We start from the raw sequence: 24,440 nt of genomic DNA, 5'->3' as shown, positions 1-24,440 counted from the left end.
ATGTTTTCTTACTTTCTTGTACTGATACTATACCTTTGGTTGTAGCTTGCATGTGCGTGTCCACCAGAAACTTAGACACCCATTAGGCATGTCACTCATAACCTAGCTTTGCTTAGGTGACACATTTTTCATTTCATTTTACGTGTTTATTTCTCCATTCTCAGGAAATGCATGCTTAGGTAGACGATTCTTGAGGATTGTTCCCATTTCACATGATTTTTACTCAAACTTCTTTGGAATTAATGAAAATGGCATAAGAGACCAAGTGCTTGCACTCGGACGAATTGGGGGTGCTCTCAGACCTTCCCCATTCGTAACCAGGCACGAACCCATATATATTTCTGGTTATCCATTGCACAGAGGATTTGATTTTAGGGTTCCATGGCCTATCCATGGATGGCGACTCTGAGTTTATTTTGGGTATGTCTCGGTTTCGAACCTCGGTTCCGAATCAAGACATATCCCTTTCTTTTTATATCGCCACTCGTGCTATGCAATGAGGGTGGCATCCGTTTTGAGAGTTCCTTGGCAGAGCTCTCCTTCACATTGTGGAGATCTTAGAGGATTGCTGTGGGGACCTCGCGTCCCTCGCCGCACTCGTCCAATCCTCTCGGGAAAAGCAAGGCTGGCATTCGCCATTTGTCAACTTTTCGGCCATGTTTCACAACCATGAATTGATTTGCCATAGAATACCAGCTTACCAAATGGGGAGGGCAAGAGTGAGAGAGAGCTCAGAGGGGATTGTGCAAGTAGAGGGTAAGAATAGGCTAAAAATCAAGGGGAAAAACTCCACTCAAAATATGATTTATTTTTTTCCTATTTTTAGCCACTTTTCACCCTCTCCTTATTCATGCCCTCTCAAATCTCTCCTTCTCCTGTGCTCTCTACGCCTCTCGCCACTTGATAAACTAATATTCCATAAAAAATTCATCGTTGCCAAACATGGCCTTTCTTTTTTGTGCGATTAACTCCATCACAACGGAGATTGATCGCACCCGAAAAAAAAAAAAAAACCATTCAAAATTATGAGAAGTGCTCAAACTAAAAAAGGGTGAGAAAGGCTTTCATCGGCCATCTGTAAACCCTTGGTGCGACTAATGCCATCGCAATGGATATTAATCGCACCAAAACCAGCCATTCAAATTTAAAGATGCGCTGGCACTAAAAAAAGGGTATGCAAGGCTGGCATCAGCCATTTGTAAACCCTTTGCTTTTGGTGCGAATAACTCCATTACAATGGAGATTAATCGCACCAAAATCAACCATTCTCAATATGAGAATCTGCTGACATTAAAAAAGGTAAGCATGGCAAGAATAGCCATTTGCAAACCCTTCTTTTTTATGTGATTAACTCCATCACAATGGAGATTAATCGCACCAAAAACAGCCATTCAAAATTATGAGAAGGGCTAAAAAAGCGTATGCAAGGCCATTTTCATACCCTTGTTTTTGGTGCGACTAACTTCAACTCCATCACAATGGAGTTTAATCCCACCAAAAACTGCCATTTAAAATTATGAGACGGGCTAAAAAAGGGTAAGGAAGGCCAGCATCGGCCATTTCTGAATCTTTTGTTTTTGGTACGACTAACTCCATCTGACCGGAGTTTTATGGCACAAAAATCAGCCATTCAAATTTATGAGAATACGCTTACATTCAAAAAAAGGGATTAACATCCACACTACGATATTTTGATAATGGCACTACTCACTTTGTTTTACACTTTTTTAATTAGCCGACCCTTCATTGCTCATGTTGGTGGAAGCAAGATGGGACCGCTTGGGATCTGTGAGATAATGATATATGGGACTACTGAAGCAATATTCTTTTCACTGTGTTTGAGCATCCCCCTCTCACAATCACATGCAAAATAAAGAACAATCAACAGAAGAAAGACAGACAAAATATAGTACTATAGAAGAATGAGATAAGTGAGTTCTCAAAAACCCACCTCTCCTTATTACATTATAACCAGGATTATTAAGAAAAGGGTGGAAGTAACATTCTCATCCCCATCTTTTATCAAAACTGAGAAAGGAAAAACAGAGAAACAACATAGAAAAAAAAGAAAAAAAGAACCATCACTACTGAAGTAGCGACCATTTGGATTGATATAGGGAGCTCCTGGGTGTTTAGACCTGAACCATCTTTCCTATTATTCCATGGAAAGAAAAGCCCTGGAACAAGTTTTCTTTCCTCACATTTTTTTCTTCAGGTCTCACCATTTATGGCCTTGAGGGTCTCTCTATTTATAGGCTTAAACTATGCATGAATGAGGAGTTAATGTGCTACAAGAAAAGTTTGCCAAAAATCTGCTATTTATGTGGAGGTCATTGATTACTCAATGACGATAGGTGGCTGCAAAGTCTATCCAAGAATGGTATCTTTTGACGTCACCTTTAGGATTCTTTGATATGTGTGGCAAAAGGACTTAAAGCTTTTGTGCCGCTTAGCTGAGGAAAAGAACAAAGCCTTGAGAAACGGTTGTTGATAGTGACTAAGCATCAACCTGAGTATTCCACAAATGGCTAAGGTTACCCTCTTATGGTACTTTACTAAGAGGGTGATGGAGATGGCAATGTAATAAAAAGGGCTGATTTTGGGTCCTATCCTATATGGGGCCTTTTAGGTACCTAACAAGGACTGATGGAACATCTTAGATTAAGCTCTTTAAACCTTCCTAACTAGTCCCCTACCTAGGCAGGCACCCACTTATGACTCTAACAGGGCTGAGTTGCTACTAGTCTCATTACTTAGCTAGTCAGGAACCCTCACCAGGAGTGCAACTCCGGTCGGGTTCAACCCGAAAAAAAGGTCGGGTTGAGTCGGGTTGAGTTTTGCCAGCCCAGGTTGAATTCAGGTAGGGTTCGGGTTGAGGGGTTGGGCAACCCGACTCGAGTGAAACACGACATTTTCTATGATTTTTTTTATTTTTAAGCGTAGAAACTCAGGTTGGGTCGGGTTGAACTCGGGTCGGGTTGGGTTCAGGTTGGAAAAGGGCTTCCTAGGGCGGGTCGAACTTCGTCAGGTTGGAAATCAGGTCGGGTTCGGGTTCGGGTTCGGGTTGAGTAAATGGTTCCTCAGTTTGGGTTCGGGTTGGCCTCAACCCAACCCGAGTTGCACCCCTAGGAACCCACTTAGGACTCTAATATTCCAATATGCTTCCACATCTGCCCTCCTAGGCAGTCCACTCTACTCTGTGGGTGGAGGATTTCACTCTGGCCTTTTTTTTTTTTCCAAATAGTCATTTTCACATGTTGCCCCTTCCACGGTAAGTAGTCATCTCCACAGGTCAACTCTTCTTCTACTTGAGCAATGAGCAGTTCGACATGGTGGGTGCTATGATGCACCAAAGGTTAGGTACCTAACCAATACACTAAAAGCCAGAGGATTGATGTGGCGCATTAGATTAAGCCCTTTAAACCCATTGCATACTAGGCAGGGTCCCACCTAGTCTCACTCATACCTTGGTAGGCCCCACTTAGGACAGTAACATGCCCATATTGCTAATATATATCCATATCATATATCTTCGGATTTATAGGTTGAGAAATAAGAAATATATGGCACACCCTATCTATGTGAGGGCCCATCGAAGGGTTAGGCCTCCACCCTTCGACTTGTGGAGGTAAAAATGGACGGGTATAAACCTTCAAAAATCTGTCAATTTTTTTCCTCCACACTTCGAAGGGTTAGGATGATCCTGTGGGGCTGATTTTTTGGCACACCCTATCTATGTGAGAGCCCATCAAATGATTACTTTGGAGCACCCAAACAATGTGCCCCCACTGTATTTTAAGCCCGGGGAGTAGATGAGTTATTCACTCTAGGGAGTTGGAACTCTTTTCTACAATATATGATGATTATCATAGAAGAGTTTGTAAATTTGATTTTTTTTATTTTTATTTTTATTATTGATTGATAATACTGATTATTAAAACTCTTTGGGCAACAATTCCTTGTATCTCATATTGACATATTGTACAGCTGAGATGATGATAATTGGTGATAGTTAAAAGTAAAAAAATCTACTTTTCCCAATACTTGATGGTGTTAGGTGTTGCGTATCTTGGTTGCTTTTTTAAGCAAATGGACAACTGGATATCGTCATTTATGTCTTTTGCTAATTTTAGACTATGAAATCTGTATCTTGGTTACTTTTTGAAGTAAATGGACAACTGGATTATCGTCATTTTTGTCCTTTTGCTAATTTTAGACTATGAAATCTCTCTCTCTCTCGTCATTTATGTCCTTTTGCTAATTTTAGATTCTCTCTCTCTCTCTCTCTCTCTCTCTCTCTCTCTCTCTCTCTCTCTCCGTGTGGCACTGCACACATTGTGTTACGTGCTTGTATAGTCCCACATAGGCATGGTAACCTTAGAAATTAGCTACATTTTCTTTGCGTAAATCTTTTCTTATTTTGGTAGGATAATAATTAGCGTTATGATAGCTATAGAAGTAATTGCTATTTGATAGGGATTTGATAACGAAGTTACCTATTTAATAGGTGACTAGCCTATTTCGTTGAGAGGGAGCGCCTACTTTCATAGGGAGCATCACGTTTGTAAACATTTATTTAAATCTTGTAAACAACATTGGAATGAATGAAGAAAGTAATCCCAAATTTGTGTTTTCTGCATAGAAAGGAGGAACGACCCTTCCCTCGAAGTGGGTCAAGAGGCCGATCTTCCCTATGAGAAGATCAATCCGTTGCGATCTGAATCGGGTTCGTGACACATTGCGCCTGACTTTCTATTAGAACACTCAAAAGTGAGCCACTTTTAAGCATAATTATCAGGAAACTTGATTTGAGTCACTAATCTGTGAAAAAATAAATATCCAAAGTGGTATGAAACCTATTTCTCAATTGAGGAATAGTATTTGTATGGCACTTTCAGTGTTATAAAATACTGAATCACGAAGGTCTCATATGCGTTGGTCTTAACATATCAGATTGGAGTAAGATGCATAATTGAGATTTTGATGATATTATTTGTTTAATCAATTTCAATGTCAAGTAAATTGATGTTTAACATATAAAATATTAGGGGTGCAACTTGGGTTGAGCTCAACCCAAACCCGACGGGTTCAACCCAATTTTGGCTCAGGTTGGGTTGGCATTTTCTTGGGATGGGTTGGGTTAGAGTTGGGAAAAGTCAACCCGATTTAAATTCAGGTTGGGTTAGAGTTGAGGCCTTGGCAACCCGAACCGACCTCCATCCTCTAATTTTATCACTATTTTCTCAGGATTATGTTTCTCTTTCTTGTATTTTTCTGTTTGGCCGTAGATGAACCCAATCCCAACCCGACCCGATTTGGAGGCGGGTTGGGTTAGGGTTGACCATCCTCAACCCGAGGCTCAGGTTGGGTTAGGGTCATGGTTTAAAATTTTGACTGAAATCCGATATTTCGGACCGAAATCCGAAATTTCAGATACCGGTGGGGACCAAAACCGAAAATTTATGAAATTCAATTTTTCTCCATTTACCAAATTTCGGTAATTTCGGTAATTTCAGTCCGAAATTTCGGTTTAATGACATTATTTATTAAAAAAAAAAAAGTGTTACAAAATTTCGGAAATTTCAAAATTTGGGTCTGGAATTTCCAACCAAATTACCAAATTTCGGACCGAAATTTCTGTTTTTGGTGGGGTCCGAAACGGTTACCGAAACAAAAATTTTAAACCATGGTTAGGGTTGCCCTCAACCCGACCCGAGTTGCACCCCTATAAAATTTAATGCCATTTTTTCATTGATGACATACTAGTAATTATTGAGAAGATGGAAAATTAATTAATAATCCATAAATGGCAAAGATTTTAAAGTTATACTTGTTATTGTGAAATTCATAATTAAGAGTAAAATTCCGGGTCTAACAAGCATCTAACTCTAATCTAGCATACGAAGACCTAAACAGGTAAGACCTTCATGATCTCAAGCACCTTCACAAATCACAACACCAAGAGCAATGTATCAGGTCTCCATCTAAGTAGTACGCTAGCATTCCAACTTCATCTAGCTTGTCCTAGAACCACATGATATACACATCATAGTGTATCAGCTTCAATCTCACCTTAGTAGTTCAAAGCCTCTATTCACTCTAATATGCACTTAATGAATTTATCACATAAATATATTTTTCTCAAACTACTCTGTCAAAAATAAATATATTTTACTAAATAAAAATATTTAAAAATAATTTATAATTTTTTTATAAAACACTCTACATCACCCACAGATAAAAAAACATAAGTGTGCATCATGACCATCTGATCACAATCAATAACTCTGGTTAATGATCAGACCTATAAAGATAATAATATTTTCCAAGCACACTGTCATTTCATATAAGTCAAGCCACTTTCCCAACAATGCCTAGTGAGTCCGATCAATCGCAATCATAAGTAAGCATACTAAAGTAACAATTGCCAAAACTTCAACTTCCTAACAAAGTAAAGGGTTGAAGAGGGCACAAGAGTCACCTACAAGACCAGCGTCCCACAGTAACAATAAAATAGATGAATTTTGTACCTATTGGTATGATACATTTTATTGGGTAGTGGTCCTGTTCGTGCTATTGTATCATCTTTCTTTATTTAATATAGGGTCCGCCTAAACCCAGCTTACCCATCAAAAAAATATAAAAAATACCACACAGGATAAGTGTCATCAACTTGGGTTATCTGACACATTATATATTCAATCCAAGTAGATTAATAGGCATACCTTCATCTTGATCTTCGGATAAGTTACGGCGACTTATCACCCACACGTGATCAGCCCCTCATTCTGCTCAACAGCGGTTGGTCTTCTTGTATGAGTAACAGAACAACTTGTTGATGATCATTAAGTTAACTAACTATCTTAGTTTTATAATGTGCATAATCGCAAGTACGCACTAATAAGCAGTAACATTTTATAGATCAATTAAATATAATCACAGTTATTAATATGCATAAATTATTATATATTCAACATATCCATATAGAAGGTACTAAAATGCCACACCAATGTCTAACAAATAGCAACCTAGACTCTTACACCCACTATGTCAGCTGACATCCTAGTAGAACATTAAAAAGATGGAAATATTCACTTCATGATCATGCTTATTAGGCATAAAAAGGATAGGGACCTATGTTACCTGGTTCATTGGTTCTCTTCTACGAGATTCATTCAATTTGGTACAGATTCGAGGTTCGAACCTTTCAAATGAACCTGGTTTGCTAGTGGAGTTTCTTTTATTTTAGATTAGGTTTGCTAGTTTGAACTTACCATGCACAAACCGATTCTAATTCATTGGAAATTTTGAAAAAAAAGGTGTTGTTATTCTCCTTCCTAAACGACACTATAGAGAACATATATTGATTTTGGTTAATTCAGAGAGACGTTATCATAAATTGAAGGTTCCTCTGAGGTAATAATTCAACAAGGTTGATTGAAGTTTATCTTTTTTTTCGTGTCTAAAAAAATAAGAAATTTTAGAAATATTTTACCTTTCCAAGCTTCTCCAGAAAATTCCAAAAATATTTTGGCAAATTATTGAAGACACTGTTTAGGTAATATGAGAAAGTATCACATGATAACATATATGAGACATGAATCAGCAACTAGACTCTTCTGTTGATTGTTTTATGACTTCCTAACAAACAGATATCAGACCCAAAGTCACCATACCTTCTTTCCTCAAGAGTCTATTAATTTTGTATGCTGGGTATCATTAAAACAACCCCCAACTCCTGCTTTGTTCACAAAACCCAAATAGAATGCAAACAACAAGATAATCCTAATAGTAAAACACAAGGGTTAACAAAGAAAGAACCTTACTGTACATGCAAGATTGTACAGGCAGATTGATCCCTGGCAGCATCTGATGGCATTAACCTTAGACTCTTGACACTATCAGAATTCCAACAATGTAGAGCTTACGACCCTTGTTTTTTTATATATTTGAATCAAAGAGATTTAGTAGGGATTTGGAGAACAGTGACGCCCAAAACCAGAGAATCAACCTGAAAAATCTGCTAATCATCCAACTCAACAAGCTGAGCTCGTCGCCTCTCAGCCGCTTTCTTCCTGATAAAGATGCCCCACCTCATAGCAGCCTTGAGCTTCAGCCATCCCACAACGGCTTTTCCTGATGAACGGCTACGATCCTCATCAAAGCTGTAATTTGGTGATGGTGATGGAATGTATGATGGATCATATGAATACCCATCTTCGGATGGATTTACAGAAGTGTCACCCATGTTTAAGATGCGAAGAAGGTGCTGCATGTCATCGTTTTCAAGCAATTTGTGGCTTCTATTGCGGATGTCTTCTTCTTCTGTGAAGTAGTCATCAACCCCTCTGTTGTCGCGATGGTGGGACCAGTCATCATATGAACTAAGATTTGACGGTTGGACAGATGGGAACATGGATTGGTAGCCCATGTTAGCTGATTGTGGTGGGCCTGGAGCCAGCCCAACCGTGTTATCATTTCTTGTGACTTGAGTTTGGTAGGAGGAGCCTATCTTCTGCAGGGCGAATGAAGAGCTTTCAAACTGGATTTGGGCATTGGATGGTAGATGCTGAGAATGAATTGGGTATCTGATTGCAGAATTCTCATTATAGCCAGAAGAAACAGTTCCTCCTGAAAAAACACAAAAAAATCAGTATGACATCTGACTCATATCGGCAGGGGAATAGATAGATAAATAGATTAAGAAAAAGCTTAGCACATCTATTTATTAGATATGGCCCTTCAAACATGGTTTTAAATTTCAGCCGATTTCGGATTTCGGCCGGGACCGACACTGAAAGTACATTAATCCGAAATTTCACGAGAAATCAGAAATTTCGCCAGAATTTACAAGATTTCCATCGAAATTGTCGAAATTACCAAATTTTCCACCGAAATCTTGTAAAATAAAGAAACTGTTTTTCCGAATTTTACATGATTTCGACGAAACCAACATTTAAATCCTTGCCTTCAAAACAGTTATATCAGACACTACCATCTGTAACTCACCAACAACAGCCAGCCCTGAATCCACTGAAGCCTGCTCTTGAGGAACCCGGACTGGAAGGTGTGGTACGGAGACTTCTTGATCAGGAGGATAATCTGTGGTGCCCATTGGAACCTCGGACTGGGTTGAACTCATCCCTTTGCTCTGTTTTGAGTTCACAAGCGCCCTGCCATCATATTCTATAACTTGCCTCCAGTTATCGTATGCCTTTTTTACCAATGTATCCACATAGACCTGCCAAAACGTGTTCACCATTTTTCTCAGCATCTCTGTCTCTCCATTGTCTCTTCAAGTCTAGAATTTACAGTTCAACATATATAACAATAGACAGAGAAGATAAAAGAAAAAAATATTTCAATACTTTTTTTTTGAAATGGCAAATATTTCAATACTAATAGTCTAATATTATACCCACCTTCTGGTTTTCAGAAAGATTCTCTGCAGAATAATACTGTTCACCTGAAATAAGGCCCCTAAACTCATAGATATGGTTAAAAACAACACCAACAGTCCTTGTATTGTCGGAATAGTAAACATAAAGCTTCCCACTGAGGACACAAGTCTTAGCATGCTCCTCTAGGATCTCCCACATCTTATTTGACATTCCATTTCCGAGGATCTAAAATCATTTAATAAGAACATCAGAGCGATAAAAGTGGTAATATAGGAGTTTCCTATTCAAAAATCAAATAGTATAGGCTTACACTTCGCAGCTTTGAAGGATCCCTAACTACAAGCCGAAGAAAATCCTCAACAGTGTAAATTCCGGCCTTATTCAACCTCTTGTGGAAAGACCCACCCTTTCCTATCTTTTCTAATCTCCATACTTCATCATTTAATGCAGGTGGATAGTGTTTCTTGTATACTGTAAAACAATAAGAAAAAGGCACAGATTACCACCAGATTCCAGACACGTGTAACAGGAAAAAATAAATATTGTATGGATCTATGCCACAAATATCGTTCTCGTGAATTTCTCAGCAAGGGAAAATCTCGGGATAGATTAATCTTCTTTATTTTATTTTTCGGGTTTATATCAGGAAGAAACGATAAAATAAAATTATTTAAAAATATATAAATAAACAAATATTAAAAAAAATCATAAAAATATCATGATACTATCGGGATATTACTGCGGTAAATGAAAATATCGCTACATTTCTTAAATTCTCAGGATTATTTCGGGATTTTATCGTTTTATCAAAATACCGTGATAAAATTGCTATATTTTGAAAATATCGGAGATATTTGTGACATAGGTATGGATGTGGCAAACCTACATTCCCCTCTGTGATCCTTAACGGTGAAAGCATCTGTTTTTGCCTCGCGAACACGAATGCCCTCACAGAAGCCCGAGGCAACTTTTAAGCCAAGCCTAAATTTCCTACTTCTTATCCAGCTTGAATTGTCGGTAAATGAAAGCTCTCCAAGGGTTCCTACACCTTCCTTTAAAGAGATTTGTAACTCTCCAGTCAAAAGCGGCCTCTTCCCTTCACGCTCTTTCACCACATGACTTTCGAAATCTTCCTGTGTCCAGTCATCATTATTTTCATTGTTGAAGTCACCCTCAAGCACGACGACATCTAGTTTCGCAGATGACTCTGGTCCTAATGTTACGACAATGCCCGTGTTTGCATCAACCAACACCACATGAATTGTGACTCCTTGCTCCCCTTCTACTTTTGCTCCGGTAAAGAGGGGAAGAGACAACCTTGACCTGAAATGTAGCTGCAAGTTTCTTCCATCGGGTCCTTCTATTCGTTTCGGAGACGACCTACATTTTCAAGAGTTATAACAAAACTCCACAAATATAGTTTTTTAGAAAGTTGCATGCTTAAGGAATGAACAAAAAAGAAAAACACAACAATGAGAAAATTAACAGAGTGATGTTGAAGACCAACAGAAAGTCGGAAAAAAAACAGATATTTAGTCAGTAGAATTTTTCCCAAGCAAAATAGAAAATGACCATGAAAAATTAGTCTATGACTACAACCTTAACTTACTCAAAACACATCCACATAGGCAACACTATTTGCAGTTTAATGTTCTGTGGTTGCATCTAATTCACATTGCAGCACATTAATATCATCACAACATGTCAGTCGCTAGTATCATTCATAGAGAGCAGATTAAATCCAGAATCTACTTCTGGTATCTAATCTGATCGTAATATTATAATAATAGGTAGAAATTGGATCAATTTTCTCTTCTATTCAAAACTAGGCTACAATAGGGCCAAGTGGTCTTGTGGAGACTTGTCCCTTTCGCAATATTGTGGTACATATGGCAAGAGAGGAATAAAAGGATTTTCGATGGCAAAGAAAAGTGCCCTGGCAGGCTAGTGGCAGACATAAAGGTGGACATGGTTGCTGGGGCCAGATCGGAAGACCCCGCATGTCCATATTCCTCGGCGGACATAATTCGAAATTGGTGGGTGATTATTTGGGAAAGAGAAGCAGACACCCTCCCCGCTCCTCGTTGGAAGCCCTTTCCTTCAAGTTGGCTAAAATTTAACTTTGATGGTAGCACCAAAGGAAGACCGGGTCCGGCGGGGATCGGAGGGCTGATCCGTGATTCAAAAGGTACGGTTTGGATGTCCTTCTCTAGCCCAATCAGCATTTGTGATTCTAATGAGGCGGAGGCCAAAGCCTTAGTTGTGGGGGCTTCGGTGGTTCATAGAACACCTTTCTCACCCTTGATAGTGGAGGGTAACACTTTTAATGTTATAGCATGGGCGAATGGCTTAACTCGAGGTCGGTGGAGATTATCAAACACCATTTTGGAGATTCGAGACTGTTGTAAGAGAATTCATCCCCAATTTTCACATATACTTCATCGGCAAATGGGAAGGAGGACAAGCTTGCCAAAGAGGGGGTGGCGACGTTGGGGATGGAAGTGAACATCAATACCCTTGGTGATGTTTAGGGTGGAACAACACATGTAAAGGTTTAATTGGCGTTAGGCAACATCTTGTCTCATGTGCCTTTTCGGACATGTACTCTTTTTTGAGATTTAATGAAGTAAACGTTTATAAAAAAAACAAGTGGGCCAAGCGATATCAAATTCCCTCAATCATTGTATGCTGATAGGCTTCTGGTTCAAGTTGGAAGTAATGCGCCGGCAATAATCTACAATATCAAATTTGACATTTGAAAGATAACAAAAATAACTCAAAGTGTATGTTTTTTTTTTTCAAATTACTGAAACTAAGAAAAATACAATAAAAAAGAAATTGTAGCTAACCTACCGGCTTAGTAAAAAAAATCGGTCGTTTCACGTTGGTTTCAATGGAAATTTAAAACCATGTACTCTCGTAGTCACATCCACATTGAGCCCCACTATAGAGCTCTTTTGAAAATTCACATTGAGATCTTACATTGCTTCAAACCACCTAAAAATGCATTTAAAGTTCACTATTGGGCCCTAGAACTACAAAAAACAAACATGTCAGCAAAATCCCATTAGTTCAGTTCCCCTTAGCAGCTAATAATCTACAGATATCAATTCTGACTTCGAAAGATTATTAAAATCAACATTAGAAAGAAAAAAAAAATTAATTTCTTAAGTCAGTTCCAACAAACTTTAACATACTGTCATCATTGCGGCATAAGCAAATAGGGAATTCTACTTATGTCAGTTCCTACAAACTTAATGATTAAATTGCTTGTAGTTTGCCAACTTGCTCTTCCGCAAACAGATTCATAGAAGTAATTAAATTGGTCCGTGTCAATGTGACTTGCCCTAGTCAATAACATATCATTTGTTTCAACTACATTACAAGGGTTTTGGGTTTTAAAAGTGGGTCATGTGGGCCATGAGTTTTAAGTGGGATTAGACAAAGGGTTTGTGGTCATACAAGTTCTCCACACCATCCCTCTTGGGGAAAAGCGAAATGAAACTGGCACTTATGCTCCTATCCAAAGAGATGCCCTCGCAAAATTCTCTAAAGAAAGCCATTAGGTCTCCATGAACCACCCTCCCAAACTGATCGAGGGGAATGCAACTTCTTTCTAGCATTTCTATTAATCTGCTAATCGTGAGGCGGATGCTCTGGCTCGTAGCGGGTTTGGGATGGAGGAGTTTGATCATTTGCCCCCTTGAGGGGTCGTGCTTTCTTTTTGCCATTTGTTTGTTGCGCTAGACCACCTCGGTCGAGGGTTTGCATTTTGATTTTAAAAAAAAACACCATTAAAAAAAAGGTTATGTTGGAGTGAAACTTCAAGCGCTATGAGAGGATATCCATCAAAGCAATAGATTAATCAATGAGTTTGAAGAAGGGCAAGGGATGATTTCAGATTTCAGATTTCAATCAATCAAAGGCTGCTGATTCAAATGTCCAATTACAAGATATGAGTGATATAAACTGATTATGCAAATAGATGTATGGGTGTTCCAGAATCAAGGTTTTTGTAGCTGATTGTAGGACTTTTTAAGGTAAACATGGAAAGATGTTTCTGTAAAAAATAAGTTTTTTTGTAGCTGATCATGGGAATTTTTAAGGAAAACACGAAGAGAGAGATATTTCGGTCAAATTTCCGTAAAATATTGTTTTTTGGGTGTCAAACTGCATGCTAAATTATGAAGCAACAACAAACAGAAAACTAAGCAAACCCAAATCTTGCATAAAACCTGATACCGAGTTTCATTGTGCGATTACCCTAGATGTGATGCAGTCCCGTGAAGGATTTCACTCTTTGAACAGCTCAAAATAGTATTCGAACTGCCCAAAATTTTAGATTTAATGTAATCTGCAATAGCAGGGGTAAGGCTGCTCCATTGTGACCTGGTGCAACGGTAAGGTTGCTCCATTGTGACTTGGTGATCACGGGTTCGAGTCACGGAAACAGCCTCTCTGCAAAGCAGGGGTAAGGCTGTGTACATCTAGCCCTCCCCCGACGCCGCAACGGCGGGAGCCTCGTGCACTGGGCCGCCCTTTTTTTGTAATCTGCAATAGCACAGACCTAAGAAATATTTAAGAGATTCAAGCTGGAATAATCAACTCAAATCAACTCAACTCAACTAAGCCTTTGTCCCAAACTAGTTGGGGTCGGCTAATGAATCCATTAGAATAATCAAATAAAACAAAAAACAAATTTAAAGATAATGGAAAGGAGAGTGAAAAGACTCATACTAGAAGGAAAATCATCAAAATCAAGCACATATGAGTTCCAATCCAAGACAATAGTCCCTTAGAGATTGAAAGACCTAAGACAAAACCCAACGTCCCTTCAGGAAATAAAAATCTAACGCCGTTATCTTTTTGAGACCACCCCATGTACCTAAACCCCAAAACCACTCAGCATAATGAAATAGAAAACGACTAAAACACCTCCCTTACCTCTAGCTAAGAAAAACTAAAGCCCTTTTAAGTAGAACCCTTGGTTATAAAAGTAAACTACTAAACTCTTAAGCTTTTAATAAAAGAAACCCTTGCACGTGGACTTCTTGGTTGGCCATGGTCCCAAGAATACATCAACATACCAATAAATTTTGGTCCTATCAAATTTATTATGTACTAGAACAGAAACATTAAAAGAACAGAATAAACAGAACAGTCCAAAATAAGTGATGAAATATACTATTCTACTATTCTGAGGAGGCAAAGGAAAGCTAGAGATATTCATTCATATAGTTTAGTTTTTGAATTAAGGTAATCTCCCACCTCCCACCAAGCCTAGCAGGGCCTAACTTCACTAAAGCACGCTCAACTTCCTCACTAACCTGCAAAAGCATTCAATGGCAATAAATATGACTCAGAAAAATAACAGAGCAATGTGAAAAAACATAATGTCAGTTCGAGAACTCAGCAGTGTGCAGTTTTCTTACCTACTATCTGGAAAACTAGGAAATTCATCAAATAATACATGAGTGAAAATTTCCTTCTCACACATCACATACTACACATTTATTATGAAGGTTCAGATGTTACCGACAAGAAAAATGATACACGATAATGACTTTCATAAGCAAATTCCGAACCTATGTTACCTTGTTTGCTCAATAACATGTCGTATTATGAACCGGTATGCAGGGACTGATTTGCAATGTGGTTCACAACAATACGCTAAAACTAGCAAATTACTAACCGACATGAAAGATATGCAATTTGATGCCTAACTTTGAGTTCCAAATTCATCAAATAACATGAGTAAAATTTTCTTCTCACACATCACATACATATTTATTATGAAGGCTTAGATATTACCAATAAGAATAATGATACACGATAACTGTTGAGAAAATTGCCTTATTTCCCACCACCGTGGGTTGCTAGCGTGGGAAGGCAAAAGGCAAAAGGCAAAAGGCAAAATAGGAAAGCAGAATTTCTAGGTTTATTGGAAACCTAACTATAAAATACTCTTGAACGTAAAGCGGGCTGCGGCAAGAGAGGAGGCTTGTGGTGAGGCGTGCCGGCTAACTCTAAGCGGCTAGAGAAAGTGGGAGAGAGAGAGAGAGAGAGAGAGAGAGAGAGAGAGAGAGAGAGAGGAGAGAGAGAGGGAGAGAGAAAGAGAGAAAGGAATTCTCTTGGGTTTTCTCGGGTTCCTCTTGGGTATCCTTGGGGTTCTCTCTCGGGTTACTCTCGGTGTTCGGTCTTGGGTGAGAGAAACAAGGAAAGGGTTGTGGGTTTGCGGGTTTAATCCTTTGTAATCCTTGTATTTTGTTTTTCTCGTGGAAGATCATGTTCTTGCCCGTAGATGTAGGCCTTTGTGCCAAACCACGTAAAATCTCAGTATTTATCTTGTGGCTTGGGATCTTGTTTTACTTTTCCATTAATTTGTGCACAATCAAATCGGATTATCCCAGCAGATTGTCTCAACAATAACTTCATGATAATGATTTTCATAAGCACATTCTGAGCCTATGTTACCTGGTTTGCTCAATAACATGGTAAAACTAGCAAATTCCTAACCGGCATGAAAAATATGCAGTTTGATGCCTTATTTTGAGTTTCAACTTCCATATTTTGAGCTCTCGTATATATTTTTCACCTTCCTGTTTGAGTAAATACTTCTCGCCTTCCATGCATTTAATGGATTTCAGAAGGATTTTAAGGGTGGTTTCCTAAATACAATCGAAGACGGTGTAAGAGGGTAACGCCTAGCGAATAGAAGTGAAACAAAGAAACCCACCCGTGAAGAACCGGTTCGTACAAAAATTGTGAACCACAAGCAGTGAACCTGAACCTGAACCTGAACCTGAACCGATCGAACCGATGAACCAGGTAACATAGTTCTGAACATTAGGGAAATATAATTTCAGAAAACATTGTACACGTCACATATAGAAGTGTGGTTGCTCTAAGCCTCTAACAAGTTGACAAATTTGAAAAAAAACTTATTTTACAGGGCCAGATATGACTAGCTTTTAACAGTCATAGGCTTATAGCTATTTAAATTGGTCGCCAAAGCTATGTAGAAAATAAAACTATTTTATAAAAGCAACATCTGAAGCAGTTTTTGCAGAGAAATAATAAATGAAGGGTATGGGACAAATTACTCGTCATAGTAAAATGACAACTCCTAAAGAAAAACAATATAAGGCAGTTTTCTAACAGATGCTGCATCAAACCTGTTGAGAGAAAGAATTAGAGAAGAGAAAGTGAGTTAGAGAGATGATCTCCCCCTCACTAATATATTTATTAATAATGGAGAAGCATAATTACATCTATGCCCTCAGGCTTATTACATACATCCAACTATATCCAACACTCCCCCTCAAGCTGGAATGTAGATATTGTACATTCTTAGCTTGCTACAAATATCATTCAACTTTGACTTAGGCAAGGGTTTTGTAAATATGTCAGCTAACTGGTCCACAGATCGAGTAAAAGAAACCTGTATCTCTCCTTTATGAATTTTCTGACGAATAAAGTGGCAATCCACCTCTATATGCTTGGTTCTCTCATGGAAAACAGGATTGGTGGCTATGTGAATTGCAGCTTTATTATCACAATAAAGCTGAGCTGAAGAAGAACAAGGAAAACCAATCTCCGCCACGAGGGAACGTAACCAAAGGAGCTCCCCACTAGTATACTACATAGCTCGATATTCTGCCTCAGCACTTGACTTCGAAATAACTTCTTGCTTTTTACTTTTCCAAGACACCAGATTGCCCCCAACAAATGTACAGTAGCCAGTGGTTGATCTCTTATCTGCTAGAGATCCTGTCCAATCTGCATCACAATAGCCTTCTATTCTGACATGTCCATTTTTCTTGAATAGTAGTCCTTTCCCTGGTGCTCCTTTTAAATAACGGAGAATCTGAACTGATGCCGCCCAGTGAGAAGTACGAGGAGCACTCATGAACTGACTGACTACTCCAACTGCATAGGAGATATCTGGGTGAGTAACTATGAGATATATGAGCTTGCCAACTAATCGTCTATATCTGCCAGGGTCTTCCAACAGATCTCCTTCCTCTGGAATAAGCTTCACACTAGGATCCATAGGCACATATATTGGCTTTACTCCAAGATTTCATGTTTCTTCCAGTAGGTCTAACACATACTTTCTCTGTGATAGAGATATTCCTTGAGAAGAATAGGCCACCTCTATCCCTAGAAAGTATCTAAATCGACTGCACACAATCAGAAGGATGCACCCTGCAGAGGATTTATGACTGAATACTGAATGGTCTACTGCACACTGTCTAAGACCAAAGAGAATAACGGCCTCACTAAAGCAACCAAACCATGCTCTTGGAGACTGTTTCAAGCCATATAAGGATTTCTTAAGGCGACAAACAAAGGAGGACATCTCCTCCTGAGCAGCATACCCTGGAGGCTGCTCCATGTAAACCTCCTCCTGTAGATCGCCATGCAGAAAGGCATTCTTCACATCAAGTTGATGCAGAGGCCAACCAAGATTAGCTGCAATGGATAAGATGATACGAACTGAAGGAATCTTGGCTACAGGGGAGAAAGTCTCATGATAGTCAACCCCAAAGGTCTGAGTGTACCCCTTAGCAACCAGATGAACTTTCAACCGTTCAACCTTTCCATCAGGTAAATACTTATTGGAGAAGACCCAACGATAACCAACTGGTCGAGCCCCAGCTGGAAGAGAAACAAGTTCTCATGTTTGGTTGGATCGAAGTGCCCCCATTTCCAGATCCATAGCAGCTCGCCAGCCAGGATGTTTAAGAGCCTCCTGTAATGATTTTGGTAACTCTACAGAGGACAAGGAAGAAAAAAAGGCTTGAAAAGAAGGCGTTAGTCTATCATAAGAAACAAACTGAGAAATAGGATGGGCTGTAGAATGAGACCTAGTACGAGAAGCAATGGGAGAATCAGAAGTAATGGCAGATGATGGTAAAGAAAAAACCTCAGTAGGCATGAGTGGGACCTCGACTGTAGCAGACGATGGATGATGAGAAGGAAGTGGAGGCCTCGTCTTCTGCACTCGTCGCTGATATTCTTTTGTAACGGGTGGACGAACCACTAAAACTGAAGAAGAGGGTGCCAGTTCTGAGTGTGGCACAGGCTGGAGTGGTACCTGTACAGGGTCAGCAAGCGAAGGAAAAGACAAGGGTACCTCATCCGGGATGGAACTAGGAGCAGGAGTCGAGGCCCAAAAAAATGTTCTTATTCAAAGAATGTTACATCGGCGGAGACAAACCATCGTCGTAAATGAGGACTACAGCAGCAGTAACCTTTATGAGTCCTAGAATAACCCAGAAAGACACACCACTCTGACCGAGGATCAAGTTTGTCCCTACTAGGTCCAAGAAGGTGAACGAAACAGACACACCTAAAGATGCGAGGGAGGAGAGGAAACGGCTCCTGTTGAGGATACAGCAGACGAAAAAGAGATGAACCACAACGGACAGAAGATGAGAGACGATTTGTAAGAAACATGACGTCAATACGGCCTCTCCCCAAAAAGATTTAGGGACTCGCATTTGAAACAAGAGCGTGCGAGTAACTTCAAGTAAGTATCTCAATTTTCTTTCTGCGACACCATTTTGCTGCGACGTGTAGGCACACGAAGATTGATGAATAATTCCATGACCTGTAAGATAATCCTCAAAACCATGTGTAGAAGAGAAATATTCACGAGCATTATCAGTACGGAGACATTTGATATTGCAATTAAACTGGTTTTTTATTTCAACATGAAATTTCTGAAAAGCACTAAAGACTTGGGAGCGGTCTTTCAACAAATAGATCCATGTCATACGTGAATAAGCATCAATAAAAACAACGAAATACCTAAAACCACTATTGGACGCGACCCTAGAGGGCCCCCATACATCAGAATGAACTAAACTAAAAGTACTATCGACACGACTGAGGAGTTGGGAAGGAAATGACACCCGGTCATGCTTCCCAAGTTCACACGACTCGCACTGGAATGGAGAAATAGAAGATGGAACATAAGACGTCTGTTGAAGGTGCTGAAGGGACGGATGACCAAGACGGCAGTGCCACTGAAATGCATCGACGGATGTATGCAGGACTGTAGGAGAACGACTGCAGTCAAGGCGGTAGAGACCATCCACCTCACGACCCGATCCAATCGTCTTCCCAATCGAAAGATCATGAAAAACACAATACAATGGATAAAATCAGATGGAGCACTGAAGATTTTCGTTAATTGGCTAACATACAATAAGCTAAGAGGAAATTTTGGAACGCATAAAACAGATGATAAAGAAATATTAGGTGAAGGACAAATTGTGCCAATACCAGTGATGGGGGAAGTGGACCCATCAGCAAGAGTAATGGTTTGAGTTCCTGTGGGAATGGAATGAAAAGAAGCAAGCTGAGAAGAGTTACCAGTAATGTGATTGGAGGCTCCCGAGTCAATAATCCAGGACCCGGAGCTAGAAAGTAAGGTCGTGGGTGAGCTACCTGGCTGAGCAAACCCAGCAGTATGATGAGAGGCATTCTATCTGAACCGCTGCAGCTCCTCATAATCTGATCTCGTGAATGTGAAAGGTTCATCAGCAGAAGTAGAGACAGGCAAAGAGGTCACACTGTCAGAAGGACCGGTCGCAGTGAGATGAGCTGACCGGCCTTGGCGAAGCTCTGGATGTAGTGTGTAGCATATCTCAATCTGGTGGTTATCCCTATGACGATGAGTACAATAAGGACGACCACGGCCAGCACCAACTCTGCCACCGCCACCGCCACGAGCCCGAGTAGAGTAGCCACCTCCTCCAGGTGGTCAAGACCCACTAGAACTGTCAGAAGAAACTAGAGCTGCACTCTCAGACGGAAGGCTGGGAGATGGATCATCAAGACACTGTTGTGCTCGTAAATAAGTCTCCCGTAATGAGGGAATAGTGCCCGAGCCAAGGATCTGCTGACGGAAGGAAGCAAACTCAGGGCCTAAGCTCTCAAGATAGTGAACAACCCGGATCTGCTCTCGCCGGCAGCGAAGAACATTGATATCAGACGTGAGGGGTAAGTAGATGTCAAGCTGCTGACATAAGGACAGAAACTGTCCATAATGAGTCTCCAGGGACAGAACACCACGGCGAAGACGCATCCACTCAGAGTAAGTAGAGCAAATACGTCGAAGATTCTCAACCCCAGAGTAAGTGTCGGCTGTATTGTAAGCCCAAGGGTTCCCATGGGTTAATCATTCACCTTACCTTCTTGTTTTGATGCTAGCAAACTAAATTGATTAGCATTTATGGACTGATGTGTTGCTTTAGAGTGTTGTGTTGTATACATGAATTTCATGTCATAATCGCCATTACACAACTCTTCACAACACATGGCTTGTGGATCAAGGAGCAAAGGAACCAAGAGCTTGCACCTACATTGGAGTTATCCTCACTTGGAGATGATCAAGTCAAGAAGCTCAACATGAAGATCTCACAAGTTCCCTAAGCAAGTGTCAAGAAGGAGCTTGGAGTTGAACTAGCCATTGGTGACTACTCATGTACCTCAACATGCATTGAAGATTGGGAGAGAAGTCACATGAGCCATATCAAGTTGAAGATGTTCACTCAAGCTCAAGAAGTCCTAGAAAGTGCAAAGGAGCCGACACATTCCAAGAAGACTCATGGTATTCATTTTTAGAATGTATTTGGAGTCATCTTGATTTTATGTTTAAATGCACTTTGAAAAGATTTTCAAATGGTTTTTATACTTAAACACTTTACATCTTTGAAAACCATTAACACACCCAAAAATGTATTTGAAAACCTAGGACTTAAGCCCAAGACCATGGCCCAAAAGCCCCTAAGCTTTAAAGTAAAAATGAAATTTTAACTAGGGTCGGTCGACCGGGGGTCTCCCGGGCGACCGCGACAAGGTAGCTGGAAATCCAGCACTTGCCGGATATTGGCGGGCCGGTCGACCGGGTCAAGCCGAGCGACCGCGGAGGTGTCCCTGGACATCCAGGAACAATCCGTCATGGGTTTGGGCGGGCAACCGCTGTGGGTCGGTCGACCGCTGATAGGTTTTTGAGCTTAAAATTTGAGCAAACAGGTAGCCCTCGCCGGGCGACCGCCATGGAGCCGGTCGACCGCCACGGTAAGGAATTTGAAAATATAAAACGGCGCCCGATAGGGGAGGGCGACCACGGTGGCTCGGTCGACCGCGACGGTCGGGCAAAACTAGCCGTTGGGGCGTTTTCTGCTAGAATTTTTCAAGCCAGTTATTTACAGTTTTACCCCAAACGGTCATATTTTCAAATACACTGTATATACATGATTAAAACCTATCTCTACAGGCTTTTGAACATTTGAGAAAGACCAAATCTCATTTCTCTTTGAGCTTCACTTTGAAAATCAAAAGCAAAACCTCTTTGAGCTTTCATTTCTACATTCTTTCAAGAGGCACTCCATAGGGCTTTACTTTTTTCATCTTTTGGAGTGAATGTGAGCGTACAATGTTGTAATCCGCCTATTAAGAGACATTGAGAGTTTTTATTTTTATTTTTGTTCTTCATGAGGGTCTTCTCTTCGGCCCGTTAAGAGTTGTGAAGACGAGGGCTATCTCTTCGGCCTGTTAAGAATTGAGAAGGCATGGCGAGGGTCTCCGATTCGACCCGTTAAGAAAGGTGAATCAGGTAGAGGGTGTGTCCCCTCTCAAGGCTTCGTGCAGAAAGGGTTTGTTCCCTTTGGAGATGGAGGAGTCGGGTGTACGGCTTCATCATTTTAGTGGATATCTCAAGGAGGTCAACTTGGTAGAGTAGAGTAGGTCTTGTGATAGACCGAACCACTATAAATCTTGTGCCTTGTGGATGTTTGCTCTTCTCTCTCTCTTGCACGTGTGGTGATTGGTAATCTCAAACCCTAACTCGTTTATGTTTTTAATGGAACAAGGGTTAGTAAATGCACTTGATTAAAATGTTTAAACCCTAATTGCTTTATAATATTTATTTGAACAAGGGTTAGCAAATGTGCTGATTAGAATGTCTTTACCCTAGCTTTCACTAATATGCCTATTTGAACAAGGGTTAGATTAATTAATGCTTAATTAATGGATTAACTTTTAATCTTCCACTTAATTAAGCCTAAAATTTCTAATTGACCAATTCACCCCCCTCTTGGATTGTCACACCTATATTTCATGTATGATCCCAAATCTCCTTCGCAGTAGGAAGGAGAATAATCGTAGATGAAATGGCAGGCGTCATGCTCTGCCATAGAAGACTGTGAATCAAGGCATCTTCCATTTCCCAACGGGTGAAGGACGGGTCCATACGTGGAGGGGGGTCCTGACGAAGAAAACTGACATTACCTCTCCCAAGGAGATAGGTCTCAATTGCAACTTTCTATGGAAGGTAGTTAGTTTCATCAAACTTGGGAATATTCAACTGTGGGTATGAACCCTCCACAGGTGCCAAGGTAGGGTGAGACGATGAAGAAGGAACCGACGGTGTGGTAGAAGCATGAGTCTCAGTGGTCATGCCAAGAGATGGCAGGAGGTTCCATCAAGACAACAAAGATCAAGAAACAAAGAAACCACAACCAAGGGCGCTAACGAGGAGACGTAGAGAAAATGAATAAGAACTAACTAATCCACCAGGAAGCTCATAGAAGAAGCGCACAAGAAAGGACCAAGTGCAAAGAGAGACCCATATAGAGACTAGGAAGATTCTGAAGACGTAGTAAGAAGAGAGAAATCTAACACATCAAAGAAAGAGGGTAAGAAATAAGGCTTTTAACAAAGAAATCCAAACGCTGCTTGGGTTTTCAGGGGGGGCGAGTGGGTTTGAGAGGGGGCAAAAGGATGAAATCTGTTTTGGAAATGGGGAAGGTTAGGGTTAGGTTTAGGGCGTGGGAGAGATGAAGATGAGAATGAGGAAGGGGTTATGGAGAGATAAAGATGAGGATGAGGAAAGGGGTTAGGGTTGAGGAATGGAGAAGATGGAGGCTAAGGGGTTTCCCTAGGGATCAAAAACCCTAGGGCTCTAATACCATGTTGAGAGAAAGAATTAGAGAAGAGAAAGTGAGTTAGAGAGATGATCTCCTCCTCACTAATATATTTACTAATAATGGAGAAGCATAATTACATCTATGCCCTCAGGCTTATTACATATATCCAACTATATCCAACAAAACCCTTTGTGACACTGACACTAAAATGCCACGACAAAAATACACATAAATGTCAAATTTACATAGTTATCATCATCATCATCACCATTATTAGTGTTGCCGTCGTTAAAATCTTGGTAGGTAACCGAGTTTTGAACCACTAATCTCAATGCCATACATGTGTGGCCATCACCATATTCTCATGTTAATTTGTATACAAATAACACCTGTGAGCATGGCCTAGAAATCAATGCTCCCGATACCACTCTGCTGTTATCAATGACCACATCAATCAATTTGATGAGGTATTTGATCGGTGGTCCAAAGGACCAACCATTGAGGAGGAATGTGAATCAAGCACTCTATGTTTACACATTAAGCTTTCATTCAGTCCCCACAATTCAAATTCATCTATAGATCCATAGATAAGAGCTGCCTGCAAGCATGCATGTCTATGAAGATATAGCCATATGGGTGTGCGTGGTGAGGAATTTTCCAATCAAACTTTTTGCACTGAAAACAAGATGATGACCATGGGATGAGGCATTCTCATAGACAAACGTCTTGGTGGTTTGCATCAAGCTTGTAAATATAAAAAGTAGAACAATAGATCTTCAAGATAACCTATGAGGATGTAGTGTGAAAAGAGAAGAAAAAAGAAAACAAAAAAGAAAAAAGGGAATAATATGTGGGGATTAAAAGCTAAACCCCACGACTCCCAAGAAATGTATATATGTATTTTCACTAATCAATGATGACAATAATGTCATTATGTATGATTGGCCCAGTCAATAACACAGTAGAAATTAAAACATCAAATTCTTAAACACTCAGCCACATGCTGGAGCATAGATATCATCCATGCCCAAATTGGAACAAATTATACCAAACTGACTTCGACCAAAAGCTTTCGTAAATATGTTTGCCAACTGAC

The 24,440-nt window shown here is 40.1% G+C and overlaps 1 protein-coding gene across 4 annotated transcripts in view; it reads right to left on the bottom strand.

The window, feature by feature from the left end:
* Window positions 1-7,591: 7,591 nt before the first annotated feature.
* The window catches only part of LOC143856378 (calmodulin-binding protein 60 D-like), a 41,602-nt gene continuing 24,753 nt past the window's right edge, over window positions 7,592-24,440 (bottom strand). For 3 of the 4 annotated variants that reach the window (XM_077366579.1, XM_077366577.1, XM_077366576.1), the window contains exons 4-9: window positions 14,670-14,728; window positions 10,288-10,781; window positions 9,712-9,872; window positions 9,423-9,626; window positions 9,010-9,241; window positions 7,592-8,631 (exon numbers count right to left, since the gene is read on the bottom strand). In XM_077366579.1, the coding sequence (XP_077222694.1) occupies window positions 8,024-8,631; window positions 9,010-9,241; window positions 9,423-9,626; window positions 9,712-9,872; window positions 10,288-10,781; window positions 14,670-14,728 (1,758 nt within the window). In that variant the 3' untranslated portion in view covers window positions 7,592-8,023. Of the gene's footprint in view, window positions 8,632-9,009; window positions 9,242-9,422; window positions 9,627-9,711; window positions 9,873-10,287; window positions 10,782-13,664; window positions 13,843-14,669; window positions 14,729-24,440 lie in introns of those variants that run through there. The other variant, XM_077366580.1, reaches the window with a different exon arrangement.

The sequence above is a fragment of the Tasmannia lanceolata genome, unplaced genomic scaffold (assembly GCF_043159265.1).
Source record: "Tasmannia lanceolata isolate RefF3 unplaced genomic scaffold, GAP_Taslan_0.1 ptg000023l, whole genome shotgun sequence".
Lineage (NCBI taxonomy): Eukaryota > Viridiplantae > Streptophyta > Magnoliopsida > Canellales > Winteraceae > Tasmannia > Tasmannia lanceolata.
The sequence above is the reverse complement of the archived record's forward strand: the minus strand, read 5'-3'. Positions and strand labels throughout refer to the sequence as shown.